The sequence below is a fragment of the Grammomys surdaster genome, unplaced genomic scaffold (assembly GCF_004785775.1).
Source record: "Grammomys surdaster isolate TR1022 unplaced genomic scaffold, NIH_TR_1.0 129, whole genome shotgun sequence".
Lineage (NCBI taxonomy): Eukaryota > Metazoa > Chordata > Mammalia > Rodentia > Muridae > Grammomys > Grammomys surdaster.
Genome location: NW_021604587.1, coordinates 6,123,283 through 6,141,495, shown reverse-complemented (window position 1 = coordinate 6,141,495; position 18,213 = coordinate 6,123,283). Strand labels below are relative to the sequence as shown.

Sequence of the window (18,213 nt, the reverse complement as noted above, 5' to 3'; positions counted from 1 at the left end):
TGGTCTCTTGGCTCTCTCCTCTCCTGTCCCCACTCTGCTCACATGGCCAGGATCAGTTGTGTTCACCCTGGACTCTCTCAGATGCCTCTGCCTCTGGCTATGCTCTCCCTGATATCTACAATAAACCTTCTCCTCCACCAAACCTAGGAGTAGTCAAGTACAACTTTTTGTTTGTCATTCAGCAGGAAATGAGAGAAGACTAGCAGAGACTGGCAGACAGGCATGTGGATATGACAGAGGGAATATGGATATCACTATACAAGATAAAGCTTGAGAGTGAAGGGAAAGAGCCCCTTAGTCCTTCAGGACAGAGTAGGAAGGCCATCTGTCTTACACAGATGTGGCAGAAAAGCACTACAAAACATGAAGAGATGTGTGCTTCAGAAAGATCACTTTTGTAGCTGACAGAAGAATGACAAAGCTAGGAGGCAATAGAGATGGACCTCAGGAGTCTGGAGGAAGGCGCCTCTGGGAGAGGCAATGTAGGAAAAGAGCAAAGAATCTGGAAGCCATTTAGGAGATAAAAGCAATAGAATTCAACAAGGGGCACATCCAGGCAGGCAGGCTGAGGAGGAAGGCTCTAGCATGTAGACTGACTAACCAGATAGAGAGCTATCCACACAGGCCCACAGCACTGGGAAAGGAACCATAGTGATATGGTAGATAGACCATAAGTTCAGTTAGTTTTAGAATAATGAAGTTAAAGTGTCTTTAGCAAATTAAAAACACACAGGTCTGATGCTCTAGAAGAAAGGTCTGGAGCTACCTTATGATATGTGCATGTACGTATATGCTTGCAGAAATATATGAGAACACATACCATCCATGTGTGCATGCACATGCATGTGTTTGTATGTGTGTGTGTGTGTGCACGTGCATGCATGAGTGTGCATGTGCATGTGCTCACAGACACATGGAAAAGCACTAGGCACATAAATATACACTACCTATACTTTACATTCTATCTATCTATCTATCTATCTATCTATCTATCTATCTATCTATTTATCTACCTATCTATCTTGAAGCTGCCCCCAGTGACACACTTCCTCTAACAAGGCTACACCCCCTAAATTGCTACTCTCTATGGACCTATGGGGGCCATTTTCTTTCAAACCATCATACTATCTTAGAGCTTTCTCTATTAAATCAAACCACTTATGTGGGAATGTCAGTCAAGTAAGGAAGAAGAGGGAAAGGAAAGGGAGGAGAGGAGAGACCTGGAGAAAAGCTGGCTTTTAACAGATGATAGATAGATAGATAGATAGATAGATAGATAGATAGATAGATAGATAGACTATAGATATTGTATATTTGTGTACACCTAGTGTCTTTCCATGTACCCCCCCCACACACATGTAACACACATAGAGAAGGTGACAAGAAGGAAAGGAGAGGAGAGGAGAGGAGAGGAGAGGAGAGGGAGACTGAACTCTTAAAATGATAAGAAAGCAGGAGTTAAGGGGGAATCTCCAGTGGAGAATGCTTCATGAGAGGCTAAAATAGATACTAGAACTTACCAGTGGGTGCTATCTAAAGGTGTGTGAGTAGAGGACAAAGCAAGAAAGGAAGAGCTGGGGAGACATGGAGACATAAAGGATATATTATCTACTGAATACAGACAGGGCCTTACAGACCTCTGTGGCAGGAAAGTGAGGCTACAAAAAGAGGCACCAACATTAACATGAAACACAGTGGAAGACTGTCTGGGACTTTCTGTGACCAACCAGGGCTATGTGTGCCAAAACAGTGCTCAAGGCAGGGTATGGCCAGATCTGCCTGAGAAAGTAAATGATCTAAGAAGGGTCTTGACAAGCTGTGGAGCTTTTGAGTCTCAGATCAATCCTGGTTCTCTAGCTGTGCCCCCTCCATCTCTAAAAATGCCTTTGTCTTTAACACTCTCTAATTTTACCACTGTTCATGTATCCCTTTTTATTCCAGGACACAAGAACTTGGAAATATCACTGGTTGCCCTTTGGAACTATATCATACATATAGCATATTAATAAACAAAGGGTAAAATGGGTTCAATGACATAGTTTTCACTTATTAAGAGGAAACTCATGAATATACTTAGAAAGCAATAAGCCAGCTAAAGGAAAAGTGTGGAATGACGGGTGGATACACAACCAATAGAGACTGGCTAGGGATATAATGTTCAAGCTGTGCAAGCAGGAGGCCCTGAGCTTCCCTGAGCAAGAGCACACATGGAAACATCCAAGCCTTGGGCTGCACTTGTATCCCTCAGTGCAGACAGTTGGGAGGAAGGTAGACTGGGGCCAGATCACTAATCTCCAGGTTCATTGAGAGACCTTGTCTCAAAAAATAAGGTGGACAAGCTATGATAAAGACATCAGACACTGACCTCTGGTCTTCACACCTACTTCCATCCCACCCCCAACACATATATACCCTACACACGCTCTGACACACACACAATGTCTGTGGATGGGACCAAGGAGTAAATGGAAAAACCTCTTTGGAATTCAGTGTTCCCATCTACTCATCAACTGGAAAATTCCTAAGGTTCCTTCACGACCTTACGTTCTTTTTAACTGTCAGTGACTCCTTGCTTGAGGTTAATGTGATTAATTGCAACAGATGGACTTTCTGTGATACACTTAATTTGTAATTTTGAGAGCATGTCTAAACCTGCCTGAAATATATGATGGCTTCTCTGAGATTACTTCAGAGCCTGTTAAATATCCAAACACAGACAAATCCCAGACAATCTTAAAAGGGAATGGAAAGGAAAATGACATTTTCAAAAGGGAGACAAAGCCTTTTGTTTAAAAAAGGTAAAGAGCTTCCTTCATTTAAATCTCTGTGAATGAAAGATGCAAATGATGGTTTCATAAGAGATTTTCTTATTTTAGTATTTCAAGTAATCTGAAAAATAAGCATATGTGTGTTTCTAGTGATTCCTAGGGAAGATAGGGGCAATAGTGAATATGACAAGTAATTACCCCTCTCCTTACATTTTAATGAGATTTTTCTAATTCTGCTACCGCACAAATAAATGGACTTATACTTCTATTAAATGGTGTCATATGACTATTTTGGAGGTGACTGTATAACAGACTTTCTGAGTTATAGCTGATACAAACACATGAGACATTTGTGATCTCCAAATGCACAGTCCAAGGTAACAGGAGCTGAGAGGCTTGAGACAGCCTTCAGGCCTCCTCACTTTACATTTTAATCATTTAAAAACTGCCCCATACCCCCACCTCACCTAACACACACAGAGGCTGAACTCCTAAAGGATACTTGGTGGAAGGGATTTCATTGAGCTGTGATGGGCAAAGAATTTAGATTCATAGAGTACCACATACTGCCCTGAAAGGTCGCTGATCAAGAAGCCTGGCTAAGAAGGAGCAGGATATTCTCATTTTGTTGTCTCATTAAAGGATAAAGGAACTGCTTATAAGTACTTTCTCTGTGATTTAAAATGGTTTAAAAATCTCACATTGAAATGAATTGCAATGTTATCACCATTTTGGGGTCATGATGGAATCTAATATTCAATAACATGTACCAATACATAAGAACAGATTAAGTTGTATGTTCTAAGACTTTACACTCTTAATAATTACTTAAGGCACAGGAATTATAGTAATTCTGTCTCAAAAATGGCTTTGGGAAGTGAGATGGGAAAGATGAGAAGTTAAAAGAGATAGACAATCAAAATAAGCAGATTCTTTAAAAATTCCCGTAAGATCTGAGGGTGGCTTGCCTAGCTTGGGCATGACTGATAGACACTGAGCATCAACGTCATACTGTAGCAGATGTCACTACCAAAGCATGCGTCAGGTCACTGGTTTTTGTGATTGTGACAAATGTGTATGACACCTTACCAGAAAGTCACACAGGCCTTGACACCTCCCTTATAAGTGTTCACATTCCAAATACAGAGTCATAACTTTTCACTTTAGATAAATCACTTTACCCTTCAGGTTTTTCACAGTAAAATTAAAATGGAAAGCTTAGATTTTGGGCCTCTGGATAAGAAAGGAAATTGATTTTCAGTCTTTGCTATTGATATTCCCAGTCAAATAATTATCAAGGGTTATTTGAAGATTGTTGTATGAACTGAGTGTAAAGCTTTTAAATCTTCAAGATGTACCAGTCCACCCCTCTCCATAAAAACCTAGAAGTGTGCATGAGTGAGTCAGGCTAATATTTTTATTTTCAAAATGTCATGGAGGAAAGAGAGTGTTTTCCACGTGGGCCAGGTTGGTCCTTCCCAAAGAAAATGTAGATTAGACATAGAATAATTCAAGAGCAATACAAATAGTAGATGCTGGGAGAAAGACTGCTGGGCTCTCTGGACCTTACCAAAGCTTGTCTGGCTTATGATGCTGCTTTCCACAACTGGCGCCCCATGTCATAGACGCCTTGCCATGAATGAAGAGGTCCTTCGTAGCTGCTTAAGTATCCTTAGAGTGTCCAATGTGTCTAAAACAGATGGATGGGCTGCCATAAAGGCAGTATAGCGACTTGCAAGCTAAAAACTTGGTGCTCAAGGTACCAAGGCATCAGGGAACGTCCTAAGATCTGTCAATGAGGAGTCAATCATTCTAGAATCTTGGCTGATTTCAATGAAAAAAAAAATTAAAAAAGAGTGTTTACAGTACAGGCCTATCATTAATATCAGCAGTGCATCATGGCATTTAACACTGCTATGGAGACAAGAGCAGGTTTGCATGTCAAAGTGAAACCAAACTGACAATGATCACTTTTTTATTCTTGTCTCAGAGTAAGAGGAAACTCAAACATGCTTACCAGTATGAAGTAAGAACTCCAGGAGAAACCCTCTGCTTTTAGTCTTGACAAGACGCCAGGAGGTCACTCGTGGCAAGTGGAAGCAGCAGAAGGTCTCTGAATTATTGGACCCAGGATGGTGGAGCAGGTTTCCCTGGCTGTATTTTCCCTCCCCGTGTCCTTTAAGTTCTACACAATGTAGAAGAAAGAGTAGAATCAAGAAAGCTCCAATTTCCAGTTGGAGGAGAGAAACAGGAGGATCAAAGAAAAAAACTAAAGTATTTGGGACACAGTAGGAATTCCAAGATTCACCACCACATGGTACGCACACAGCGCCAAACGTCAGTAGCATGTTCAACCTGAGAGATAAGCTAAGGGGCAGAGATCTGCTCAGGTTCCAGGCTAGCCAGTGGTGGTAGACTCAAAATTATGTGGAACAGCAATGCAGAAGCTTTGACACTGAACCAGCATTGGTACTATAACCATAGCCTAACAGCTTAGGCTCTTCCTCATGTAGGCAAGAATCCAATGAGGAACATGCCTGCTGCAAGAGGGTATCACCATTTCCCATCAGAATTGTAATGAAACTCACTGACCTCTAACAAAACGTTCAAGAACCAGGAAGATGCCAATGGGCAGGTCAGACAATGTAAAGTATTGCTGAGACAACAAAGATATTGATAAAGACTTTGAGTTAGCAATCATAAGCAGATTTGAAAAAGTATTTACAAAAGGACACAGACATAAGAGGAAAATTCAAACTGCAAATCAGAGCATCAATAGACCATGAGAGAAAAATTAAAATATCTAATTTTTACGGGATTAGAGACCCAGAATGAAAGATAAGTGTGCACAATAGGGGAAAATGTTTTTAAACAAACAGTGGCAACAAACTTTCCAACTGTAAAGATAGACAGACATCTGTAGATTCAGAAGTTCTGCAAATTCCAATCTGGTAAACATGAAGGAATCCATGACAAGACCCGCTGTAAAGCCACCTTAGGCAATGTGAAGCAGAAGATGTTGAAAGGATCAGAAAGACTAAAAACTAGGTGTGGTTGGTAAAACAGGAAAGAAAGGTGTAGAAATAGACAGTTATTTTTCTACCAAAGTCAGGGTGCCAAGATTCTGATTTCAGCATAACAAGTTTAGTCAGCTGCTCTCATGCAGATGCATGCATCACAATTACTTCTAGATGTAAAGACTTTATCACTGGGGCCTCATCTCCAGATCTTTCAGAGCATACAGTTTAGGAATTTGTGTATCTAGTAAGCTCCCAGGTAATGCTGATGGCACTGGTCTGAAACACACTTGGAGAACCATTCTCTCTTGTAAAATAGCTCAGGCTTTGACATCCAAAAATCTGTTAAATTGGCCCATATGTAAGATATGTGTCTAATTTTCAGGTCTCTAACATGAGAAAGGCATCTGAAGAGTACTCAGGTCAGCACAGGGGAATCCACAGGGAACAGACACTGGTGTCTTAATGCTCTTTGTAGCATATACAGGTCTTTTACCTTGGCTGGATACTGCAGCTCAACCCTCAAAGATCTATTTTCCTTTTCAGCTCCACTAAAATTCCTTTTTAATTTGTCACTGAACAACTCACAGCAGCCCTCCAGCAGATGAAAATTGTATCAAAGGCTCCTCAGCTCCACTCTGCAGACAATCACCTGTTCCCTCTTTCAGGGTACTTGAATAGATGCAAATATATTTTGGCACTGGAGCATATCACATTCAAAAGCACCTAAGTGTGAATTTCCAAGATGCAGTTTCTGTAGCACTTCTAAAATGAGAGATGAATGTTTAATGGATCTGACAGACCAGCAAGAAGACCAAAGGTGTCCACTGATAAGAATGTAAAAATTAATTACATTTAACAGTGACCAGTTTTTAAAAATATATAGTATTGCAGATAAATAATAATTCAATGACTAGTTCCTAGAAATTCCAAGACAATTCTGAAATATTTCTTGAATTACAACATGCTTGAATATTGTGCCATTTCTTATTAAACATATGACGACTGGGGTCAGAGGACTTGAGGCTTAGACCAAGAAAAGCTGTGGTCTATGAGTAAGACATCATGGTCACATTTGTAATTTCTTCTTTCCGTTAATCCAGTTTATGGAGTTCACCGGGGAGCCTAAGAGAGAGGGGACCTGAGCTCTGGGTACACATTAAGAGAAGAGCATATTTAGATATGAAGATGAAGAGAAAGATATCTTATACCACATATTAGATAATACACAGTTCATGTTCACAGTTCTAGTAAATGTTCTTCATGTTAATGACAATGCTAACTGATGAAAACCTTTCGTGTGTGTGTGTGTGTGTGTGTGTGTGTGTGTTTGGGGGGTATGCTATATGAGAAAAGACAGTTTACTGACATAAGTTGATAAGAAGAAAAGAAGAAAACACTCTTGCCCCTAATGGCAACAACCTGCTAAATTTAAACAAATCTATTAGTTGGCATTCACATGTGTTAAGTGATTTAGATAAGGAAGTTGTAATTACTACTTGTGCTTTTTTTAATGGCATAGCCTAGCACATTTCCAAATGAAAGTAATTTACCAATGAAGAGATAGCTGAATACCAAATATTAGCACTAAGCTGGAAACTGATGATAAGGGAGGGTGCAGTGGGTGGTATAGGATGAGCCTAAGGTGCAGGCAAGGAAGGGTAATGTGGTCAGACATCACTGGGATGTGGGTTGACACCCACCTGTGTTTTCTCTCCTAGATCCTTTTTGTTATAAAAGCAGGAAACAGTTACAAAACTATTTCTTATGTTATATCCTTCATGGGTCCAACTTCTTGGGTTTACACACCAGGAAATTCTGAGGACTAAGAAACAACGGGCCAGGAACGATGGTAAACCAGCAACCACTACAGTAAGCCAGAGACTGAACTTAGGACAACACGTGTGGGAAACAAAATAGCCTGGACTTTATGCTCTTCAGGGCTATGGATAGAACCTATGCCTAGCTTGGAAAGCCACGAACATTTAACAGCATATACAAGTCAAGGTTTGAGAGTGTGAATGCATGAATGATAATGAGGGATAATGAATGGTCTGCTATCACTTTTTTCAATGTTCTGTGCTAATACAGCAGCTGTCCAGCTATTCCAAGACCCATCTCCAAGAAGCTTGGTTGCCAAGAGTTAATTCAAAGCACTTGCCTTTGCAAAAATTACCTAAGCAGGACATGCAGAAGTGCTCTATAGAACTGCTTTTAAAAAGCTGCCTCATGGGCAAAAGCCAAGACAGGATCTAGTATGAAAACAGTGTTTTATTTAGTCCTGCTCCCCATTTATTGTGTTTTTAATGAAATCCATTTTTGGTTTACTTTTACTATAGGCTTTTTAAAAATTAAACCTTTATTGAGCTAGCTTATGATCCTCATATACAAATGCTGAGCCCGGCCTGGCTTCGTCTCCGGCAGTGAGGATGATCTGGAAGGAGGAATGATTCAGTCCTCTGCACTTCCTTTTATTTTCACTACACATATTCACTTCGAACGTGTCACATCACTTTGAATTTAAAAGACATGTTCCAGTTTTCATTTTAACAATCTTCAAACATCAAGCAAGCCAAAGGAAAGAATTTTAATCCTTAATTATGAAAGACTGAAGCTGTTTTACCTTGGATAAGATATACAGGATATACGCTAAAGAAAGAATGGCAAGGTGAAAAAACAAGTTCTCCCCTTATTACTCTGAAGTCCCCTTGATCTGGATGCCATTTCGTACTCGCTTGCACTGACATTTGCTAATGGCATTTCTATTTTGTGCACAGCACTCTAATACAGAGACTTCAGCAGCTCAGCAGGACGCCAGAAGAACCCAAGCCCACCAGATCTGAACATCATGGTTCCACTTCCATGATAATAAAAGAATTAAGGACACTTCACAGTGCTGCAGGATATTTGATCACACCAAAAACCCCAAGATTGTTGTTTACTGGAAAAACCTGTTTCTAGTTGGGGTGTGGCTCAGCCTTAGCACACCTTTAATCCCTCTGGTTGGAATACAGACATACCCTTAGTATGTACCTTTAATCCCAAACAATGAAGGTAAAGTGAATTGATAGAAGGAAGCACCCAAGTTTGAGAGTGACTCCTAATTGTGGGGCTGACAAAATGATAAATTAGTGAAAAATCTGACAGAATGACTCAGAGATAGGATAAACCCAATTCTCAGGAGAAAAGACAGGAAGGAGAGGTGACTTAAGAGAGAGCAGTGCAGAGAGAGAGAGGAGCCAATTTTACTGACACAGTTATAGAGCAACAGGTTGCAGAAAAGAAACGAGCTAGACACAGGTGAAGACAGAATGAAAAGCAGCCAGAATATTTGAACATATGAAAATTAGTATGAGGCCAAGCAGAGCAATTCAGTCAGAGACCAAGAGAGAAGCCAGACTAAGTCAGTCAGCTTGGAGAGGAGTTTGAATAAGAACAACTGAGTTGAACAAGCCAGCCAGAGTTCAGAGGGTGTGCTAATTCAGCAGTAAGTCTCAGAGGCTGAAAATAAGGCCTATATAAGATTTTAGGAAGGCTAGAAGCTCAGTCTAGCACATGTAGGCAATAAGCTTCAGAGATGCAATTATTACAGGAGAATTAAAAAATATGTACTTTTACACTGCAGGAAAGACAAATCCTGCCATCAGCCTTCAATGTCAATTTAATTCTATGGCTCTCTTAGCAAAAGTCACATCTGAGATAGAGAAGAAGATCAAAAGTTTAGTTCTCAATTTGACCACTACCCAAAATAGGCATATTTTAAACTGAGTTATCAAGTTGGGTAGGCAAAGAGACAAGTAAGCAAATATGTAAGTAAGTAAGTGAGTGAGTAAATAAGTAGCTTCATGTGAGTCATTTATTAACACTTATTATTCAATCCACAAAAGAATTAGAGACATAATTGCAGCTACTTAAAGAATTTCTGAAACCTCAATAAACTAGCAATCCGTCTCTCATGGGCAGCAGAGACAGAAGGATCTCCCAGAGTTAAATGTTAATTAAGTTCTAGGCAGAGCTCACATTGTATAGTGCTCTTTTAAGTTCCAGGAAAGTATAAGATGAGTTTAGAGTATCTTGCCTCAGAAAGTAAGCCAATGTTTGCAAAACAATGTCAAGCCAAAAGACATAGAAGCCACCTTGAAGAAATTCACACTGGCCAAATCTTAGACAATTTGAATGTTCAAAATAAATAATGGCCAAACAGAGCAGATACTAAATGCAGTGCCAAACAATGACTCTGCTCAAGTAAATACATGAAGACACAAATGACAAGAAGAAAATGCTTTTTCCTTACACTAAAAATTCAATTGACAAATGCAAAAGAAATGATAAGAAAATTATCTTTTTTGCAACCAACAGAATAATAATTCAGCAACATTTAAAAAAAATAGTTTCTGAAACAGTGAATCAAGCTGTGAAAAGGATAGAACATTGATAATCAGAGTACCTTCCCTACACATTTATCTAAAACCAAATCTAGGGGAAGTGACTTCACAGAGTAAAAGCATAGGCAGGCCCACCTTTCCCAAGGAACCAAAGTGAGCACCATCAGCAGTGGACAGATAGAAATCTGGGGTGGGATAGGAGAAAATACAACATTGTCAGAAATGCATCACATTGAGAAAGTGAGTCACTCAGCAGTACAGCTCTTGCCTAGTGTGCACAAGGTCTGACCCTAGCACTGTCTGCAAACAAAGAAACTGCAAGATATCAATCTGATTATAAAAAAAGACCAGAAAAATCTTAAATTTACGTGGAGGGACATACTTCAATGTATCTGATGCACTTTTTTCAATGTTGTAAGAGTCCAAGAAAGAACAAAAATGTAGTCCAGACTGAAAAACCTAGAGATGTGGCCAACCAGGGGCCAACGAGCAGCAGGCAGGCAGACTTGATCTGGGTCTGAGGCTAACCATTAGTTTTCTAATTGAATAGCTCTACTGAAGATGTTTGGACAATCACACTGGTGGAGGAAATATACACTGATATGCTCAGAGAATTTTGGACACTGTCATAAACTGAACCCCAATGTCTCCCAGAGGCCATGCGTCATCTCCTGAGGACCTTTAAGAGGTGGAGTCTCCTAAAAGATCTTCAGAGAGTTCTGGTGCACTTCCCTCTTCCCTTCTGTTTTCTGGCCACAAGGTATAAGTTTAGTTCAACACAGGCTCAAAGCCAAGGGACCAAACCTTCTTTTCTCTTAACAATTTAGTTTCAGAGAAAAAAAGTAGGCTGACATGGAATAGTTACTTTAACATGGCCTTATGATTAAGTTCTGCACTAAGTTTTATACCTTTTTTTTTTTACAATACTACAGCTGTTTTGCATATAATTGCAACCACTCATTAGAAGGACATAAACATTAGAAATAAAAAGTATTAAAGGAAATCACTGTATTAAATTTTTACTTGCAAAAGGTACTCTTTAACTTTAAAAATCCACTAATGGTTAATCTTCATAACAATTGTAAATATTCATAAATATGTCATGTTTAATTCAACAGACAGTGGGCGGGCGTTATAAAGCAGCCTCCCAGCAAGACAGGAGAGGAAACATAATGAAGAAACAGTCTTTACCCTCTGGGTCCCTAATCAGTAAAATGCGCATGCTTCCCAGTTCCAGCTTTCGTTCTCCTTATACACAAAGATCTCTGAAAAGCAGAATCAGATACCTTGATTTAGCTGTGTGGCATCCACAATCTGAACACCATTCACAGAGCACTGGGACCCACTCAGGGGTATCAGAGTCACTGTTCCCCCGGCATTCTCAAAGACACAATGTTCACTCTCCAAGTCAAGGCCATGAAGGACTAGGAGAGAAAAACAAAGGAGGAAGTTAGGCTTCACTTTGGTGTATGCTATCATGATTTCCATCTACTTACTGAATTTCCATTTTGAACACACCTTTTATTTTCCATAGAAGTGCTACAACATATCTTTTTAGTGATAAAATTCTAATATGTGAGGCTATAACATCAAGTGGCAGAGAAAAAGGACCATTGACAGTCACTTCAAAGGATCTGGCTATCTGTCTATAACAAAGTAAGCTCTGACATGGCAGCTTATTCTTCCCAAAGGACAACACAGTTGACTAGTTTAATGGAGAACTTCTTCTCAATACTGACAAATTTGCGCCAGCACAGGGAGACACAAGAATGAAAGCATCTGTGGGCTTACGATCCATGAGCACCTCCACACTTACAGATAATGCTTCCCCAAAACAGAAAACGAGCATGCCATGGCTCCCAGGAGGTCCTAAGAAAGTAGTTCTCAACATGTGGGCTGCAATCCCTTTAAAAAACACAGGTAATTGCACTGTTATTCATAACAGTAGCAAAATTAGTTATGAAGTAGCAACAAAAATAATTGTATGGTTGAGGTTCACCACAATATGAGAAACAATGAAAGGTCACTGTATTAGAAAGGTTTGAGAACCACTGTCCCAGGAGCTTCCAGAGGCTTCGATGGGGTACCCACCATAGCCATAGCCTATGCAAACTCTGAGACCTCTGAAAGCAGCCAGTCACCGATGGGTATCTGATAATCTATAACCATCTTGCCTATAGCAGATGTGAACGCCTCTCATATAAACCAGTTTCTTATGAGTAGCTCTCATTCTTTGCAGAACTCCAGCAACGGATCTCTATGGTTAGAGATCATTGTCCTTACTAACTCCCCTCATTTAAGGCCACTCCCATAGCCAAATGCATAATTCAAACAAGCGGCTTGATGCCAAAACAGACTTAAAAGTACTTGAGTCTGGAGGATTCTGGAAATGTCTCTGGCTCTCCCCATCTGTAGTAATACTAAGTGTACAAAGAAACATTGGACAAGTGGCTCATTAGCACATACTTGTTAGAAAGCAGGTTCCTCACCAGGGACTCTAAACTCCTTGAAATGGTATAATTCTTTCCCCAGTTCCCAGTTGGCACTGTGCCCCTCTATGCATAGACACCAACTCACAGTACATTCTCCACCCACAGATCCGTCTAAGGGATGCTCAGAACACTGTGCAGGCTGTCATCTGCTCAGGCTGACTTCCTGGCTATCTGTATGCCTTGTGAAGACTGTAGGACACCCAGAAAGCCATGCCTTCTCATGTGTGCCTGATATGTGATCTCATACTTTGCCATAACCTTTGTGTAGAGAACTCTCTATATCCTGCGTTTTGAAGGACCTGGGATCCTTTATCAACATCTGCTGACTTATTTCCATCAATCATGGTGGCAATACAGAGGGACAGGTGTAGAATGATTTAAATAACTTTACTAGCATGGTAGAGAATGTACATGGGGCGTCAGAAAGAAGTCATACTTTAGTTTTGTTCACTCGATTAAACATCCTTTTTATTCAACTGGGCTATAGTCAAAATTATAGTCACACATATATTGAGCAATATGCTTCAAAATTTTCTCTTATAACTATATCAACATCAGTCAGGAAAAAGAAGATTGTTCATTATCTATGGTTTTTAAAACTGCTAAGAGAACATTGATAGTCTCACCAATATCTTGTTCTGTTGAAGCATCTTCTCTGCCAACGAAAGTCTGACCTTCCTGAGAAGGAAATTCAATAATATTCGTTAGTGAGCGCAGGAGGACATCCTGCTGCTCTGCTTCTCATCCTATCTTGATGGATTCCACCTGCTGGGCAACAGAATAAGCAAGGTCTGGGGTGCACAATGGCCTCAGTGAACTCAGGGTACTAAACACTCAAGTGAAATCCTCTGTGGTCTGCTAAGTACCAGCACCACTGCAAAGGCAAAGTGCTCAAGAAGTGAAAGCTTACAGTCAGCTCAGGGCAGCCATTTCAAGGATGATTCAGATCAGTGGACAAGGGCTTCATTGTGTCCAAAGATGCATGACATGAGAGGCCACAAAACTCAAGACAGTATAATGTCATTCTGAGTTATAGATCAGAGAAAAGCCACTAAAATTGAGGTCACAGCGGCAACCCTTGATAACTGACAAGGAAATCTGACCTCTAGAACAGTGGGAACTGTTCAGAACTAAAGCTGACTGTCTAAGAGGAAGGTACCATATAATAATTACCAGGAGGAACCAGCAACTGTGCACATAGCAAGTCCCAGTTCTGGGTTCTTATTCCTTCCTCAGTTTTTCTACCTCTCTTTCCTTATCTTCCTTTTTATGATTCCACAGAAAAGAAGCCAAAATGGATGACTCATCATTTAACTTCAGAACTCTATATACACAGGAACTTCAAATACCACTGAATCCCAATGAACTGTAGAAAATCCCCAAAGGCTCAAGGATTTGTTATATATTCTTTAATTTAATAGTTGTATTCATGACCATAAAGTACTATAATAAACCTTGCTAGAGTCTAAGGTGATGTCGGGAAACAAAATTAGAATGTTCCACTTAAGCAGTTTCTACCTTCAAGTGATACAAGATGATTCCGGTACTCAGAAGGTCATCATCAATGCCAATCAGGTGCGGCAGTTCAGAGTCCAGAACCACACCAATGCCCTCTTTCCTGAGGGCTAGGGTTTGCTCCTGAAATCAGGAGGAGAGATAAGAAAGAGATTATTTTGGGGAAAGACAACTTCATATTAAGTGTCTTTAGATATTTGAAGTAAGTAATATTTTATTTCCTATAAAAATAAACAGAAAGAAAAATGGACTTTAAAAACTGGCAGGCAGTAGGCAAAATGAACTCAGAACATATAAAATGTTCAACATAAAATGAATTGAACTCTTAGCTTGATATATATAACATTTTCAAAGTCAATCTCAAGGCCCATCTTCCTTAGCAAGGACTTTACAATCTCCCTTTATAAGGTAACCTTTCTCTCTTCTTCAGATCCTGCACTTTCTTAATAGCTAGAAGTCTCTTTAATTGCCAATCCTTCTCTCTGGCCACCAGGATATACTGAGCATGCTTTTGAGATAGCAGCTCCCTCAATAAGTTCTTCATCTCTGTGTCAGAGATACCCTCCATACCTTATATCATCTTCACAGGGACTCAGAACTCTTTCCACGGACACGTACCTCTAACAGTTCTTCCCTCCATCCATGGGGGTGGTTTAAATGAGAAATGCTCCCCCATAGTCTTAGGTATTTAAATATTTGATCTGTTTTGGAAGGTTTGAGTAGTATAGCCTTGCTGGAGGGAAGTATGTCAATGAGACCAGGCTACTATTACTTCTAATATGCTCTCTTCTTCCTGCTTATCATGGAAGGTGTAAGCTCTCAGCTTCCTGCCATCATGGAAGCCCTATGCTGTCACATCTCCTCACCATGATGGACTCTTATACCTCAGAACTGTAAGTCGAAATAAACCTTTCCCTCTACAAACCATCTTAGTCATAGTCTTTTTCCAGCAACAGACAAGTAACTACATAAACCACAACTCCCTCAGCCCAGCAGAACCCTGAGAGAGCTATACCTACCTCCAAATTTCCCTGCACTTCGCAAATTCCTCCCTGCTACTCTTTTGAAACCACCTCATGGACACTGTCAATCTTTGACTCTACTCATACTCACTCCCGGAATGATACATCTCACCCTGACTCTTGACTCCCAGCCATTCATATCCCAAGGACTTTTCAGTTAAAATTGATAGGACATACCTCTCTCTTAAATTCCAGACATACATACTTAAACCTGCCTAGCTCAGTATCTTTAGAGAAATAACAGAAAAAAACTTAACACATTAAAAAAAAACAAACAAACAAAAAGAAAAAGCCTTTAAACCTGTAGACTATCCACTACATATCAGTAAATGCCAATCTTCCTTATTATTTATTACTCAGACGAAAGCCCGTGACAATACACCACTTTCTTTCTCTAAATTCTACACCCATAGTGTTGAGTCTACCGTCAAAATACACTCTAAGTCAGCAAATACGGAGACAAAGTGTGGGACAGAAACTGAAGGAGGGGCCATCTGGAGACTGTTCCACATGGGTATCCATCCCATGTGCAGTAACCAAAGGCAGACACTAATGTGGATGCCAGGAAGTGCATGCTGACAGGAGCCTCATATAGCTGTCTCCTTAGAGGTCTGCAAAGGCCTAACATATACAAAGGTGGATGCTCACAGCTAACCAGTGAACTGATCACAGGATTCCCAGTGAAAGAGTTAGAGAGAAGACTAAAGGGGCTGAAGGGGTTTGCGGCCTCATGGGGAGAGCAACAATACCAAACAACCAGAGCTCCCAGGGTCTAAACCACCAACCTGGGAGCACATAGGGAGGGACTCATGGCCCCAACTGCATATATGTGGGGGAGGAAGGCCTTATTGGGCATAGGTGGGAGAGGAGGTCCTTGATCCTGTGAAGGCTGGATGCTCCAGTGTGGGGGAATTTGAGGGAAGGGAGGTGGGAGTGGGTGGGTGTATGGGAGCACATCCTCATAGAAGCAGGAGGATAGAGGATGGGATAGGGGGTTTCTGGGTGGGTGGGGAATGGGGTAATAAGATAACATCTGAAATGTAAATAAAATATCCAAAAAAAAATTACACTCTAAGTCACTACTCAAACCCCTGCACTATTTTGGCCAACCCTAGGTCATCATTACCTTTTACCTGGAGTGCTACAATGACCTAAGGAATCAGTTAAATTCATACTTCAGTAGGCAGAGAGATGTTAGAGCAGGTAACGCTGCTCAGAAATTTTAAATGCCCTTTACTGTTGCTGAGAGACACGGTCAAGTCTTTATAATGCTTTACAGGTACAGGATGGCCTCTTCTGTTCCAACCCTACACTAATTTCTTGCCACTGACTCCTGTGGTTCCCAAACTTGCTAGCCAGCTCAACTGTAAGACTTCATCATGGATGGTGCTTCTGCCATTGCTCTTCTGTCTCTTCCCTGGAAGCAGAGTTTGTGCACCTCACCACTACTGACACTTACAACTCATTCTCACCTACTGGTGGACATAAGACAGTGTCCCTAGCCTCTATTATAGAATATTGGTAATAGCCTACATCTGTGCAAAGTGGTAGCAAACAAAAATGCCCCTGGATATTCCCATGTGTCCCCTGGTATACACAAACAGCCTTGGTGCATAAATATGCCCATTACTTCCTTCATGTCTCAATTCAAAGTCCCTCACTTTACCCCACTACAAAACAGCAAGGCCCAGTCTTCCTCATGCCTACTTGTTTCCCTCTTAAGTGGCTGTGAACCCTACATTTGCCAAGGGTCTGAGTGGGTAGACATAAGAAGTTAGGGCAGTGTATCATATATAGACTCAGAACAATCTCCTAGAAACCAATGGGTTCATTTCTTCACTCCAAGCACAACTGGCCCAAAACTAAACTGAAGGCTCTGGAGACGTTCAAGGTAGGAAACTGACAGATTCCAAAAGATTTTGGGTAAACATTTCAAATGAAATTGAGCTGAATTGAGTTTGAATGAAACCCTTCCCATATGTGAGACACTATTGTAGACATGATAGACATACCGGGTAGCAGACCCTAGCTACTATGCATGGTTTCCAGACAGAGATACTCCTGAGGAATATCTCTCACCTGCTGTCACATTTCGCTATCTCAGAGCTCACACCTAAGCATGCTACCTTTTATCTCTGGGAAGAACCTATGTACTATGGTGCCATTTAATCTGACAAACAACATACTACCTAGCATTTCTAAGCAGAAGATTCTGAACCTCTTAAGCAGTGTCAAGGTAGAACTCAAATACTGAACTCAAAGGAGTCCCTGATAAGTTCAGGACCAGGGCATGAAGAGTGGAGAGTCCCTAGTAACTTACTTCTTTAGACATTTAGGTTTCAAATGCACACGTGAAGTCATATAAGAGGGTGATAGAATGAAGGGACCCAGAAACATGGGTATTAAAAAAAAACACATAAAAATCACCACTTGGAAGAAAGCAATTTAATTTAACAACCATTAAATAGATACGCAGAGAAATGGCCAACACATAAGTTAAGATTCTAGAAAAAGAAATGAATCATATCATTGTTCTTCAATTACACCTCCTATCAGCCAAACTCTCATTCCATGGCTGGGAACCTCAGACTTGGAGGTCGGGAGATTCAGTAACCTTAATTTATGACGCCAAGGCTCTTACAAATCATGGCTGAAATGAGCACTCTACACAGAACAAGCCCTATTTCTACCTTTCGGGTTAGTAGGATCTATGACTTTCCTTCTGATGATGGAATTTCAACCAAAGTGAGATACATGATTTTTTAAGATATATATTATAGAGGAGAATTTAATCACTAAGTTCCATATATAAAATAATGTCCATGGAAAGTCTGGTCTCTGAACCAGGTGATAGTGTTGCATACAGGAATGAGGCTCCAAGGGGATGAGCTGGTTCTGTCATAGACAGGAAAAGGGAAGTGACTTCTAATTCTAAGTCCAGAGACGTATATGATATCTGTTACAAAAACCAAGGACATGAATCATATGGGGGTAGGGGAGAAAAGAAGGGAAGG

General features: G+C 40.5%; 1 protein-coding gene across 3 annotated transcripts in view; it reads right to left on the bottom strand.

Annotated features, from left to right (window-relative positions):
- Positions 1 to 18,213, bottom strand: part of Kif16b (kinesin family member 16B) — a 276,501-nt gene that overhangs the window by 125,787 nt on the left and 132,501 nt on the right. For all 3 annotated transcript variants that reach the window (XM_028755092.1, XM_028755101.1, XM_028755084.1), the window contains exons 13-15: positions 14,181 to 14,300; positions 13,289 to 13,340; positions 11,457 to 11,594 (exon numbers count right to left, since the gene is read on the bottom strand). In XM_028755092.1, the coding sequence (XP_028610925.1) occupies positions 11,457 to 11,594; positions 13,289 to 13,340; positions 14,181 to 14,300 (310 nt within the window). The remainder of the gene's footprint in view (positions 1 to 11,456; positions 11,595 to 13,288; positions 13,341 to 14,180; positions 14,301 to 18,213) is intronic.